Raw genomic sequence first — 13594 nt, forward strand, 5'->3', positions numbered from 1 at the left:
CTCCGCTGACGGGTTTAAAGTGGGTTGAATTTTTTTGAAGGGAGGAAGGATCCAGGGGTAGAAATTGGCTTGACAGGCTCAGGTTGTGATGTTTCTAATTTGCATTTTTTTGCGGTTCAGTTTTAAAAAAAAAAAAAAAGAAAGAAAAAGTCATTAACTTAAAAGGATGGCAGAGGTAGCTGGCAGGTGTGGGGGTGTGCACTGCTGGGATCTGCTGCAGCTGTTTAAAATAAAGGGAAAAAAAAAGGTGGATGTGTGAGCCTTGGGTATCTTCACTCTTTTTGAAGTGTCTAAATAGTTGAATGTTGGATTTAATTATTAGTAGCAATTAGTTAAGTGTAATATTTGACAATGAAATATTTGAGATGTTTGTTATCCTGCAGTGTCAGGCAGGTGAGGAGCTCTTGGGCAGGTTGGTGGAGATGCTCTGTCTCCTCCTGCATCCCACGCTCTCCTTCACCCCACGGAGCTCCAGTGACCTCATTGCTGATCCAACCCCGCTCCCAGCCCTCTCCCAACCAATCCATGGATCAATCAGTCAATCCCCAGCAGCTTTTCTGTCCCCCAGCCTGCCCTGCCTTTGGCTCCACGTGCTCTCCTTGGCCAAACAACCTCCCGGCGTCCCCGACCCCCCATCTAATTAACCTTCTGCTGCTCTCCCTGCCCTTCCCACCTCTTGGGGCATCTGTTCCAGTGTCATTCAATCCAGAAGCAAAATAAACAGTCAGGAAAGAATCATGGTGGAGAAGTGGAAAAATCCCATATTCTTGTTTCTTTTAGTTTTGTACGTCATGGAATGGTTTGGGTTGGAAGGGACCTTGAAGCCCATCCAGTCCCACCCCCTGCCAATCCCTGTCCAACCTGGCCTTGGACAATTCCAGGGATGGGACAACCCCAACAGAACACGACTCACCTTGTCTATAATCACCTTTAAAACCCACTTCCACTGGTGTCCCCTTTGCACCCACTGTTACGTTTACTGACCCCCCACAAAAAAACGCCTTTTTTAAACGTTACTAAAAATGATTCCCCAATAATTTAATAGGGAAACTTCTCCCCACTTGGAATTGGCTGTGTTTAATTGGAAGGCCAAGTGCTCCAAGCCTGGAGTCAGCATTTCAGGTACTGAAGTCAGAGATTTACGAGCTGTTGGCCACTGGTCCAAGGACTTTCATCACAGATCCAGCCTGTGCAGAGCACAAACACATTGCAGGGAATTGCTTATTTCTAATGACATAAATAAAAATCCATGAACAGCTCCAAGACAGATTAGTCTCCAAAGCCTGCAGCCTGCTTAGAAGCAGAGGTAATTTGTCCAAGGAGTACAGGGATTATTTATTATTTTTTGGTAAGAAAAATGTAAGCAACCAGCCCTCCTTTGCACTGCAAAAGCAAAAGAATGCAAAAATAAGACATTCGGAGTCTTTCTTAGTGAGCTGTACAGAAATGAAAGGTATCCTCTAAAGAGTGAAAGATAATAATAAAAGATTGTATGAGATATGCAACTGAATTTTAGGTAGTTGATAGAAATGATGTTGAAGGATACTTCTCTTAATCCTTAATCTTTGGAAAAAGCAGGTAACTGCAGGATTATATGGCAGAAATAAATAAAAGCTCTCAAAGAGACGTGAAACAGGGTGTCCTTTTAGAATAAAATACTGCCTGTGTTTAGGTTATTTGGCATTTTTATCTCCCAGAGCATAAGAACTCTGGGAACAGGAGCTGAGAGCCTGCAGATGTAACACTGCTCCGTGCCTGGAGTGATCCAGAGCAGGACACACAGAAGGGAAAATCAGGAGGGCAAGAGGTTCCCGTTCCCAGCACAGAGCCAGGGAAGGGAGGGAATTCCAAACCAGCCCCTCAGGCTCCTGTCCCTGTGCCCAGTGCTCCCTTAGGAGAAGTCCTGTCTTCATGGTGATGGAAAAGCAATGGAAAATCCAACATAAATGTGGCTTAATTGCTCTGATTGAAGGTCCCTTCCAACCCAAAGTGTTCTGTGGTTCCCCTTGGAGCCAGGCTGGTTCCTGGTGGGTACCAGGCTGGGTCACTGCTGTGCCCGTTCCATGGGCATTTCCCTGCAGAGAGTCTGCTCCCTAAATCCTCTCCCTGACAACCCAACTGGGCTCCATCAGTCTCTGGTGAACCCCAGCTCTGCTTTCCTGAGCTACAAACCAAAGCACTCCAGAACCATTTGTGTTAATCCAAAGTTCCATCGTGGAAAACAAAGAATTGCCCCCTTTTTTTTTTTCCCCCCTCCTAAAGAAGAATTGTTTCCCTTGTTTTCATTAAGAACTGAACTCAGCCCTCCCTGCCACGGTGAAGTTGCTGAGTAGGAGTTACCACGAGTTAGGGATGTGTTCAAGACTTGTCTGCTCTGAAGCACTTGGAAGACCTGGACAGGCAAATGCAGCCGACTTGGAGATGGGATGTGGCACTTACGTGGCTGTGGAATGTTGGGAGAGAGTCCCTGAGCACAATTCCATGAGGCACAAACGACAGGAACAGCCAAGGAATGCTGTCAGCTGCCGTGAAAGCCCAAGTTCTGTGGTCTGATGGCCACAGGGAGCTGACAGAGACCTGGCTGGGTGGGTGGGTGGGTGGGTTTGAGTCATCTCCCAGCACAGCAGCACATCAGCTCCCAAGAACCCTTTTCCTCCCGTAGTTTTATGTGTGTTTATATAAAATTATAAGCTTTGTGCTGAACATAAAGGGACAGCAAGTTACACAGAACTCTTAAAAACCCTCGTGCACGTGCAATGAGTCAGGGAGGGTTTTTTATTCTTCTTCAAAATTCCTGGCACTGAGCTTTTAGTGCTTTTAGTGTTACTGACTGTTGATGCAGAGGCACATGAGCTGGTGCAGCAAGTGCAGCAGCTCCAGACCATGGTGAGCACGTTGGATGCACTGATGGATTTGGGGTTTGCACGTGCCCAGCTGGGCAGGGTGTTACTGGTTGTGGATGTACCAGAGGTTGCTTGCTGGAGCTGGCTGGGGGTGTGTTTGAGCTGCTGTAGCTGGTTACAGCTGTGGTGTCAGAGCAGCTAAAAATACCTCAGGCCAGTTCAGTTATCAGCTCTGTGCTCAGATTTCCCTGGTGAGGCTGCAGGAACCGAGTGTGCTGAGGCGAGTGTAAAATGTGGCTGCGGCACCGACTGGATGGCACACGTGGGAGGGGAGAAAAAAACAACTTCTACCCTTTCCTTGAACTTAGGAAGAGAGTATTAGGTCTTACTGTCAGCCCTGAAAGGCAACTTACAGCTTCTTTCCATAATACCCATTCAAGGCACCTCGGAGCTGTGCTGTCTCTTCTTTGACGCTCAGTTAAACAACTGCACGTGTTTTTTAAGACCTAAGGAGGGAATAATCCAGTACAGTGGAGCTTTGCTTATGTTCAAAGTGATCTGTACTTTGAAAACCAGGTTATAATAAAATAATTGATAGTTGTACATGAAATGTGGAGCTCTCAGAGCTCAAGCTGTTGATACCCCGAGCCACGAGCAGCATCTCACAGGTCGTGAGCATGGAGTGATGGGACAAGGGGGAATGGCCTTAAGCTGAAGGAGGGCAGGTTTAGATGGGATATTGGGAAGGAATTCTTGGCTGTGAGGGTGGTGAGACCCTGGCACAGGTTGCCCAGAGAAACTGTGGCTACCCCTGGATCCCTGGGAGTCTCCAAGGCCAGGTTGGACGGGGCTTGGAGCAACCTGGGCTAGTGGAAGGTGTCCCTGCCCATGGCAGGGGAGTGGGAATGGATGGTCTTTCCAACCCAGACCTTTCCATGATTCTCTGAATTTCAATCACAGAATGGTTTGGGTTGAAGGGACCTCAGAGATGTTGTGGTTCCATCCCCCTTCCATGAGGACTCTTATCAAAGCAGACAGTTATTATCCTCTGTATCTTCCATATTCCAATGCAGTGACCTGGATAAGCTTGGAATTTTCTTTATTTTGCAGGTGAAAGCCAGTTTTGTGCCTGGTGGGGATTTCTTAGGGAGTAGTAAAAAAAAGAAAAAGAGGGGTTTAAGGACAAGTTTAAACTCAACCTCCGAGGAGTGAGTTTGGTTTGGGAGTAGTTCCCAACGCTGAGCTGAAGGAAACTGGCTGTGCCCAGTGCCCTGCAGCTGCCCCAGCATCACCTGGGCACTCCCAAATCCTCCCAGGTGGGCAGTGCAGAGGTAGATCCAGCTGTTCCTTTCTGCCCAGATGTGTAACCAGTGCTGTTTGAGGATTATTAATACCCCGGTTCTGAAGGCAGAACAAGGAATGCACAATAAACTTGTAATGATTCAGAACCTCCATATCCTGGGTACAGCTATTCAGGGTAAAGTCTGAAAGTCTTCCTTTTGCAAGGAAAAAAAAAATAACCTTGGAAACAAAAGTCTCTCTAATTTTCATTTTACGTAAGTGCCTGTGTTCTGGCTTGGGCTCCCAGAGACAGTAAATGCCCCCAGACTGACTGTGGGTGGTCAGCAGTTCAGCAAATTGGGCCATCCATCTAAATTTGTCTCTCTCAAATCTATGGGATTCACGTCACCGTTGGTTCCAGCAGTACAGTGGGGATTCAATAACTTAAAGGAAGGCTCCTGTGATCCTCCTGTATCATCCATTTTCATAACAGTGAAGCCACCCTGGAAGGACTGTTCCAGATGCTCGGCCCCCAGAGCTGGTGCTGGAGGAACACAGCCCGTGGTTGCACGGGAGACGCTCTGGGGTTTTTAATTTGCAGCAGTGAGACACCAGAAAATCGCTGTAACCTTGGGTGAGCTGCACACTGTGGGAGTAAATGGGAATTTCTGGAAGCAACTGGCTTGAATTTCCTGAGGTTTTTGTACATATCCCACGTTCTGTGATCTGTGGGTTTCAGTTACAGTTATCAACAAGCAATATTTTATGTAAGGTAGCATCCTTTTACTGGAGCTGCAGCCCAAACCAGGACAGAGCTGGGAAATGGAGACGGGCTCTTTTCCAGATTGTACATTATCAGATGAATAATTAACTGTAGACTAATTGCAAATCCTAATTAGTCTCCTACAACTGCACTAAGCACAGTATTGCTTCAGTGTAACGTGGCAAGAGCTTGACCTTCAGGTTTGACCCTGCTGCTGGTGTGATGTGAACTTGACTTTCAGAACCCAACTTCTGTGTGATAAATGCAAGTTAAAAACCTCCACGGATTTTTGTTATAAAATTAAATGGATGCAGAAGTGCCAATAGCCATGCCTGGCCTTTTCCTGGTGTGCATTGCTGGGAGCTTTTCTGTGCCACTTTTCCTTCAGATGGTGGGAAAAAATCAGGAAAAATTATCTGGAGTGTTGGTTTTGGTCTATTTTATAGACTTGATGGGGAATTGGCAGGTGGACTTTGAGTTGTGGCCCACAGGGTGAGTGCAGAAGGTGGGTTGGAGTCTGGAGAGGCTTGATTTCTATATAACCATGAGCAAGTTTGGGGACAGTAGGTGACAGCAGAAGGTGCACATGGATTTTTTGTCCTGATCTTTCCTCTTAACCACTCAGAAGCACAGGTTGGCTGCTCTGCAGCTCATGGAATCCCTTCCAAACAGCACCTGTAGCCTTGGCTTCTCTGTGAGTAACTTGTAGGCAGTTCCTGCGTGAGGGAGGAGAACAAATGCTCTCCTTTCTCCAGAAATTCCCATTCTCCAGCGGCTGTGGGGCAGCAGGATGCTGGGGTTTGCTTCCATGGGAGACAATAACAAACAATGAGAGGAGGAACTACAGCTAACCATTGGAAAAAACACATATTGACAATGAATGACCAGCACAGAATGGTAAAACAGGCCCGAACAACATGAATAACCTGAAAACCCGGATCCCGCGGGCGCAGCGGGAAGAGGTGGCGGCGGCGCGTTGGCAAAACCCCTGAGCAGCAGCCAAGGTAAACAATTCCTGTCTGAATCTGGTTTTTCTTCCCGTTTAGGTGACGCTGAGCAGGAGCTGGGACCCCCTCCATCCGTAGATGAGGCAGCAAACACACTCATGACTCGCCTGGGCTTCCTCCTCGGAGAGAAAGTCACGGAGGTTCAGCCAGGGCCCCAGTACAGCATGGAGGTGCAGGACGAGAACCAGGTATGGCCCCCCCTGAGCCCTGCTGGCGTGGATTGGGATGAGTCTGGAGCAGGGGAGAGGGTGGGTGTTGTCTGACTCCACGGCAGCCAAGTGTGTCCCAGTGGTGCTGAGGGAAAGGCTGTGTCCCCTCGTCCCGCCGTGACTCAGGGATCAGCTGCTGCCGAGTGGAAAAGCTGCTGTTGTTTTTCTGTTACTGCAAATATAGGAGTGGGCAGCGTTTCTAATCAGATTACAGTGACCAAAATAAGCTGTTCTTGCCTCTGTCTTTGCTGTTTCAGAAGTGCTTTAACATAAAGGCTCCCGAGCCCTGCACGAGGCGGAGGGATGTGGTAATAGCCTGATTTTACAGATAGTCACACTTCTTGCTCGTGTTTGCCCAACAAGGTGATTTCATGCTTGAAAACAGATAGAGAAGGCAAATCATAAAATCTTTATTGTGATGGAACTTGTTACATCCCCCCTGGCTGGCTGGAAAGCAAAAATCCTCCGGGCTGTGATATAGATTTTGTGGAAACTGCCTGAGCCTGAATTTCTCCCTCCTTCTCCTCAAGCTGGGACGATTTACAGTGTTGGTGGGATGAGAATGGAACTAGGAGACATTTCCATCCCCATTTTTTTTGAAGTGACAGGTGGATAGTCCCAATATGTAGCAGAAGAGGATGAAACTCAGCAACCACTTGTAATTCTCTCTCATTTTAAGAGTCATCGTGTGGCTCTGCACAGGTCACTGAGATATTCAACACAGGTGTAATTCAGAGGACCTGAATTCCTTAAAAAAAGAGTTGGTGAAAAGTAGCAGCCAGGAAGAGCCTGTCCTCATCACAGGAAGGACATGGAGCTGTTGGAGCAAGTGCAGAGGAGGCCACTGAGGTCCCAGAAGGCTGGAGCCCCTCTGGAGAGCTGGGGGGGTTCACCTGGAGAAGACAAGGCTTCACTTGTCTTGAGACAAGTGATGGAGGGACAAGACAAGGGGAATGGCTTCCCACTGCCAGAGGGCAGGGTTAGATGGGATATTGGGAAGGAATCCTTCCCTGTGAAGGTGGGGAGGCCCTGGCACAGATTGCCCAGAGAAGCTGTGGCTGCCCCTGGATCCCTGGAAGTGTCCAAGGCCAGGTTGGGTTGACTGACACAAAAGGTTTTTGATCTCCTGGGCTAAAGTTTGCTTGAGAGCCAAGAAATGTAGTTTTGTCAAGTTTTTGTCTTTAACACACACATTTTAACACTTTCATTCAATTTTTTAATGCAAGTTGTGATGGATTTGAAATGGACTTTACTATACATTGGGCCAGAAAATGTCCTTTTAACAGGCACCTATTTGAACTGAATACTTCAAAGCAAAGCAGAGCTTTCTACTATAAATGGTTCCTTTTGTTGTTGCCTTTTGACAAAAATTAAATTCCCATCTTTTCTCTGAAGCCAAAGATGTCTTTGGAGAATAAATAAAAGAAAGAATCTAAAGAGAAACAGCAGAGAGTTGTCCTCTAAAATAGATTGGTATCTTGGGCTGTGTGCTAATTTTTGCATGAAAAAGTTTTCCAGGGCCTTTGAATGCTATTCATGTGCTGGAGAAGATAAAGAGAGGCTGGTTCCTCAATTACCAAGTTAATTTTTCCCTTTCTTTGTGAACGTCTCCCGCTGTCAGCACTTGCCCAGAATCGTGGAATGCTCAAGGTTGGAAGTGACCTCAGGAGAAATCCCATCCCATGGGCAGGCAGGGCTGGGTGCAGGGAGGGACCCTGGTGCTCAGGGCGTGTCCAGGCAGGGGTTGAAGATCTCCAGGGGTGGAGAATCCATGGGCTCTCGGGGCAGCCTGTCCCAGGGTCAGCCACTTCAGCTGGGAAGAACTTTTCTAACAGAAAATATCCTCGGTCAACCCCGTGACTGTCACTCCTTGTCCTTTCCCTTTTCCCTTCTGGGAGGAGCGTGGTTGTGTGTTCTCTCCAAGCCCCTGCAGGCAGTGGAAGGCTGCAGCTATCCCTAAATCCAGTGGAGTTGTCCCTTCTCCAGGCTGAAGGAACCTTCTCCATCAGCCTCTCCTCCTGCTCCTCCTCCTCCCCTCTTCTTCCTCCTCCTCCTCCTCCTCCTCCTCCTTCTCCTCCTCCTCCTCTCCATCAGTGTCTCTTCCTCCTCTCCATCAATCTTGCCTCTTCCTCCTCTCCATCATCTTCTCCTGTACCTCAGCCCTACCCATCTCACATTTTTGGGGCCCTCCTCTGACTCTGCCATCTCCCACTGGCTGTCCCAGGACACAGATCCTGCCCAAGCTAAAGTTGCTTCTGAATGGCTGCAAATCTTGAGAAAACCTCTCCCAACTCTCCTTCCCAAATTCAATGTCTTCCTCTACCCTGTGTCAAGTCATGTTGAAAATCACACAGTGAGACATTTGTGGGATTTGCAAAGATTAATTCTCTTATTACTCACTGATTAATTAAAATCTGATCGAGACTTTGACCAGTAGTTTGCACTTGAATTTAAAACTGAGAACAATTGGGTGGGTTTTAATGTGTTAATTTGCATGGGCTGGGCAAAGAAAACTATTTTGGAGCAAAAACTGCTGCTTGTTATTCCAGCCACGCTTTTGCCCTCTCAGGCAATAATTGTTTGCCATCTCACCAGTGCTTGAGCTGAAGGGAAGGGAAGGGATGGAGATGTTTGCTCTGAAACAGCCCCAGTCTGTTCATCTCTTATGTTGCTTTTCCTCCAGTTGCCTTACTTTGAATATGTCCAAGGATATATTCTCTAATCCAGATTGCAGTTATATGCTATGTTTTCTGTGCTGTCTCTCAATGGTGATTTCCTTATTGAGAGATCTCAAATCCTGAAGATTAAATTCTTTCTCTCCTACTTTTTGGGAAACTCTTTCTAACTGCACTGGCTGCCAGAGCAGCACAGAGGACACCAAAAAGCTCTGGCAGAACAGTGTAATTTTTCAGAGCTTAGTGAAAATGTGACAGATGAAACAGCAGCAATAATAATACAGAATGTTCTGTCAATGGAAATTTATATTTAAAACTCGCACAGAGGAACATTTTTCTATATCAATACAAAAAATAAAACATGTCAATCAATGCCAAGTGATATACCATGTTATTTTATTATTTCCAGTTGCAAGGAGCTTGTTCTTCAGGAGCTGCATTGATAACACTGCAAATAAAGGAACTTATATCACTTCTGGCATTTCATGAAACAATAGTGTTATCAGCTGGAGGGAAGATGAGTGTACCATCCTTGCACTGAATTTTAATTTGCTTTAAAGTGCAGTGTTTTCTGTGATTTAAAGTTAGTGGATGTTATTTTGTACTGAGATAAGTTTCAGTGGGGATTTGTTTAAAATGACAGTTAAAACAAAGACACAGAAAAGCTTCACCCTAAGGAATTTATAACAGTCATAATGCTTCATGTTCTGGAAGGTCCCACATGTGAGCTGATGGAACTTTTAGATGCTGTAATTTGAGGTTGGAAGGCACCTCTGAAGATCATCTAATCCAGCCTTCCTACTTGAGGCAGGGTCAGCTCAGGTTGGCTTGGATTATTCCCCACCTGGAATACCAAGCACAGTTCTGGTGCCCCAACATAAAAAGGACATGGAACTTGGGAGCAATTCCAGAGGAGGCCACAAAGTTGATAAGGGGAACTGAAGCCAGGCTGGAAAAATGGGGCTGTTCAGTCTGGAGAAGAGAAGGTTGTGTGGAGACCTCACAGCACCTTCCAGTGTCTTAAGGGGCTACAGGGAAGCCAGAGAGGGACTCTTCATGAGGAAATGGGGTGATAGGACAAGGGGGAATGGCTTCAAACTGAAAGAGAGTAGGTTTAGATTGGATATTGGGAAGGAATTCCTCCCTGTGAGGGTGGAGAGGCCCTGGCACAGGGTGCCCAGAGAAGCTGTGGCTGGCCCCCCCTGGATCCCTGGAAGTGTCCAAGGCCAGGTTGGACGGGGCTTGGAACAACCTGGGCTGGTGGAAGGTGTCCCTGCCCATGGCAGGGGGTGGAACTGGATGGTCTTTAAGGTCCCTTCCAACCCAAACCATTCTGTGATTCTGTGATTCTCTTATAAAATCATTTGGGTTTTGGTTATCTCTGTATCTCCTGTGTCAGATGCTCCAGTCCTTCCAGCAGCCCTGAGGTCCAGTGTCCTCTTGTACTGGGGAGCCCAGGCCTGGGTGCAGCTTCCAAGTGTGGTCCCAGCAGAGCTGAGCAAGGAGAAGCATCACCCCCTTCCCCTGCCAGCATCGCTCTTCCCAACACAGCCCATGGTTCCCTTGGCCTTCCTTCTCCAAACCTCCCAAATTATACTGCCTTAAGCTTGATGTAATTCATTGGACTATCAGTGAATTCAAGAAAATATTGGGAAAAGCTGATTTAATAGCTCAGGTGCTGAGGGAGGCCCATCAGCTGTGATACATCAGAAGGGAGTCCCACTGTGCTGGGTAGCTCAGTGAAAGCATCTGTGTGGCCCAGAGCAGCGAGCCAAAAAGAGCCCTGTGTCAGGTGAGATTAAGAATAATAATGAACCCCAGCAATTCTAAAGGGAAAAAACCACTGCAGTATTTGCATTGAATACTGACACACGAGTAGCTTTTAATTTGGCCACTAGAATGAACAGAGATAATGTTGCAGAATTAAAAGCAGATTTAGAAAAATCAGGAGGGTGATCAGACATCTGAGGAGATTGCAGTGTGAGGAGATGGAGAAGGTTTGTGGGGAGAGAAGGCTCATGATGGGTGATGTAACAAATGTGTGAAAGCAGAACATGCAGGGAGCCAGAATTCCCAGAGCACTCAGCTTGCCTGCAGCTGCTGGAAGGAAAAGGAAGGGTGTTGGTAGGTGCCAAGAACGTGAAAGAATGGAAAATAACAATAGCTGGGATCCAGCAGTGGCTCTGCAGATGGGATGGGGAGGGCAGAGCATTGGTTTGCCTCTCCCAAGGGGTTGGAGGGGTGATGGTGTGTTGGCAGCCATCCTGTTCTGGGGGGTTTTAGAATCACAGGATCGTTAAGCCTGGAAAAGACCTCCAAGATGATCAAGTCCAACCTTTGACTGAATCCCACCATGCCACTAGACCATGTCACAGAGTGCCACATCTGCTTGTTGTTTGAACGATTCCAAGGGTGGAATTGTTCCTGCACTGAGCAGCCCCTTCCAGTGCCTGACCACTCCTTCAGTGATGGAGTTTTCCCTAATATCCAACCTGACCCTCCCCTGGCTCAGCTTGAGGCCTTATCCTGTCCCTCATTCCCTGGGAGAAGAGGCCAACCCCGATGGATACCAGGGGGAGATTATAAATTCTCCTGGAAACCCCCACCCGGTTCGTTTTCTGCCGCGTTGGGATCTCTGCATTGATACCCAACCCCTCGGGCAGAGCTGTGACACTGGCACTGCCTCCCTGCCCTGCTGATGTGCTGATCCATGTTTGGGATATTCTGTAATTGAGTTGGCATCGATTCCCCTCTCCCTGGGCCGAGGGGCTGCCCCGTCCCCCACTGCCAGGGATGCTCCGTGTTGCCTCCGGCACTGGGCTGGTCACACTCTGAGTGAGGATTTTTACAGCTCCTGTTGGATAAAGTGGGATTCTTCCTGGTAGCTGCACACAGTAGCTGCCTTCTAATTTAATAAACAGTAAATCTTTCCCATGTTCTACTTGCAAAAGTCCATCCCGGACGTTTTTTTAAGCTTCAAATATGGAATAGCGAGGAGGAAATAAAATTAGGTGTCAGGCCCCTTCTGCAGTTTGCACGTGCTCTCTGTGGTCACCTTCGGTTCAAATGCCAGGAAAAAAAGGGAATACAGATCCATACAATTGTTAGGGAAGTGTTCACACAGAATAAATCTTATTCACACAGAATTAAAGAAATCTCAGTCAAATTCCAAACGGGAATGAACCTCTGCTGTTCCCTCCTTGGGACCAGGGTCATTTAACAACGAGTGAAGTGTTGTCCACCAAGCCAACAACAGCAGCACTGCAGAACTGGCCATACTCTGCAGTGTCCCCTGAGCAAGGGGGCAAGGGGCCACCTCCCTCTGCAGAACCCAAAAGATAAATTTAAGGGAGGATCACATGCTCAGACCCCTGTTTTTTAATGCTTACTTCTGTATCTGGTAGCCTGTGGTTGAAACAAGGGCTTTGTCTTAAATTGAATTCAAGAATGATTTTGTTTTCTTAATAAATCAGTCAGGTGGAGAAACTCCTCCAGGTTCCTTGCACACAGTATCTAGAGGGTCTTTCCAAAGCAACTTTTAAAACAGCATCTTCTTTGTGCTCCTGTGTTTTTTTGGTTTGGCCTGCCTTTAATAATTTATAATCTCCCTCTGGTATCCCTTGGGGTCGGCCTCTTCTCCCAGGAAACAAGGACAGGGTAAGGGGAAATGGCCTCCAGCTGAGCCAGGGGAGGTTCAGGTTGGATACAAGGGGAAATTTCATCACTGAAAGAGCAACATTTTCCTTATTATGAGCTTTTTCTTTTAAACTTTATCTGGTGGCAAAAGCGAGTCTGGGCAGGGAAGGGCAGTCTTGTATCTAGAAAAGGATCTTGAGCTTCCTCTCTGCAGCAACCACTGTTGTTTTCCTTGAAGGAAGGAGGAAAAAATCTTAGAGCACAATAAAACCTGCAGCCCCACGGAGGGTTCTGAGCAGGTGGAAGCAGCCCAGAGGTCTTTGTGGGATTTCCTGGGTATGATCTTTTAAAGGTGAGATCCCACCGTGTGCTTCCCACCCAGAGATCTCCTCTTCCAAGAGAGGTCAGAATGTAGCTCTCTAGCATGATTTTTGCTCTTTTTTAAACATTCAATTCAAATCTGACAAAATGATCAAAATTCCTGATCAAGTGTGGAATCAAGTGGTAAATCCCACTGTTCATGTTTTCTGTGGTTCCTGTTGAAAATGTGGAAGTTGGGATCTCTGAAGGAGAAAATGAGCCCAGTGTCTGTTTGCCACAGGTGGGGGGTGGCCTAGGGGAGGTTTGCATTTTGAGCAGTAAAGCACTTTTTGCCTTCCCCACACGAAGCAAATCCTCAAGTGTGAGCTGTGAAGGACCCCCCCCTCCATGCCTGGCTGTGTGAAACCACTGTTGTTTTCCTTGAATGGAGGAAAAATACTAGAGCACAATAAAACCTGCAGCCCCACGGAGGGTTCTGAGCAGGTGGAAATGGCCTAGAGATCTTTGTGGGATTTCCTGGGAATGGTCTTTGTTGATGTAAATAAAGGTGAGATCCCACCGTGTGCTTCCCACTCAGAGATCTCCTCTTCCAACAGAGGCTCAGAATGTAGCTCTCTAACATGGATTTTGCCCCTTTTTTTAATAAACTTTGGATTGAAAAATTCCTGATCAAGTGTGGAATCAAGCCTGTGGTAAATCCCACTGTTCATGTTTTCCGTGGTTCCTGTTGAAGGTGGAAGTTGGGATCTCTGAAGGGGAAAACGAGCCCGGTGTCTGTTTGCCGCAGCTGGGGGGTGGCCCCATTTTGGACAATAAAGCACTTTTTGCCTTCCCCACCCGAAGCAAGCCCGGTGTGAGC

At 47.2% G+C, this 13594-nt stretch overlaps 1 protein-coding gene across 1 annotated transcript in view; it reads left to right on the forward strand.

The window, feature by feature from the left end:
• Positions 1 to 13594, forward strand: part of TANC2 (tetratricopeptide repeat, ankyrin repeat and coiled-coil containing 2) — a 201528-nt gene that overhangs the window by 96455 nt on the left and 91479 nt on the right. The window contains 2 exon segments of the mRNA XM_029964467.1: positions 5934 to 6082; positions 12422 to 12435. Of these exon segments, the coding sequence (XP_029820327.1) occupies positions 5934 to 6082; positions 12422 to 12435 (163 nt within the window).

The sequence above is a fragment of the Manacus vitellinus genome, unplaced genomic scaffold (assembly GCF_001715985.3).
Source record: "Manacus vitellinus isolate BGI_N305 unplaced genomic scaffold, ASM171598v3 scaffold_72_pilon, whole genome shotgun sequence".
Lineage (NCBI taxonomy): Eukaryota > Metazoa > Chordata > Aves > Passeriformes > Pipridae > Manacus > Manacus vitellinus.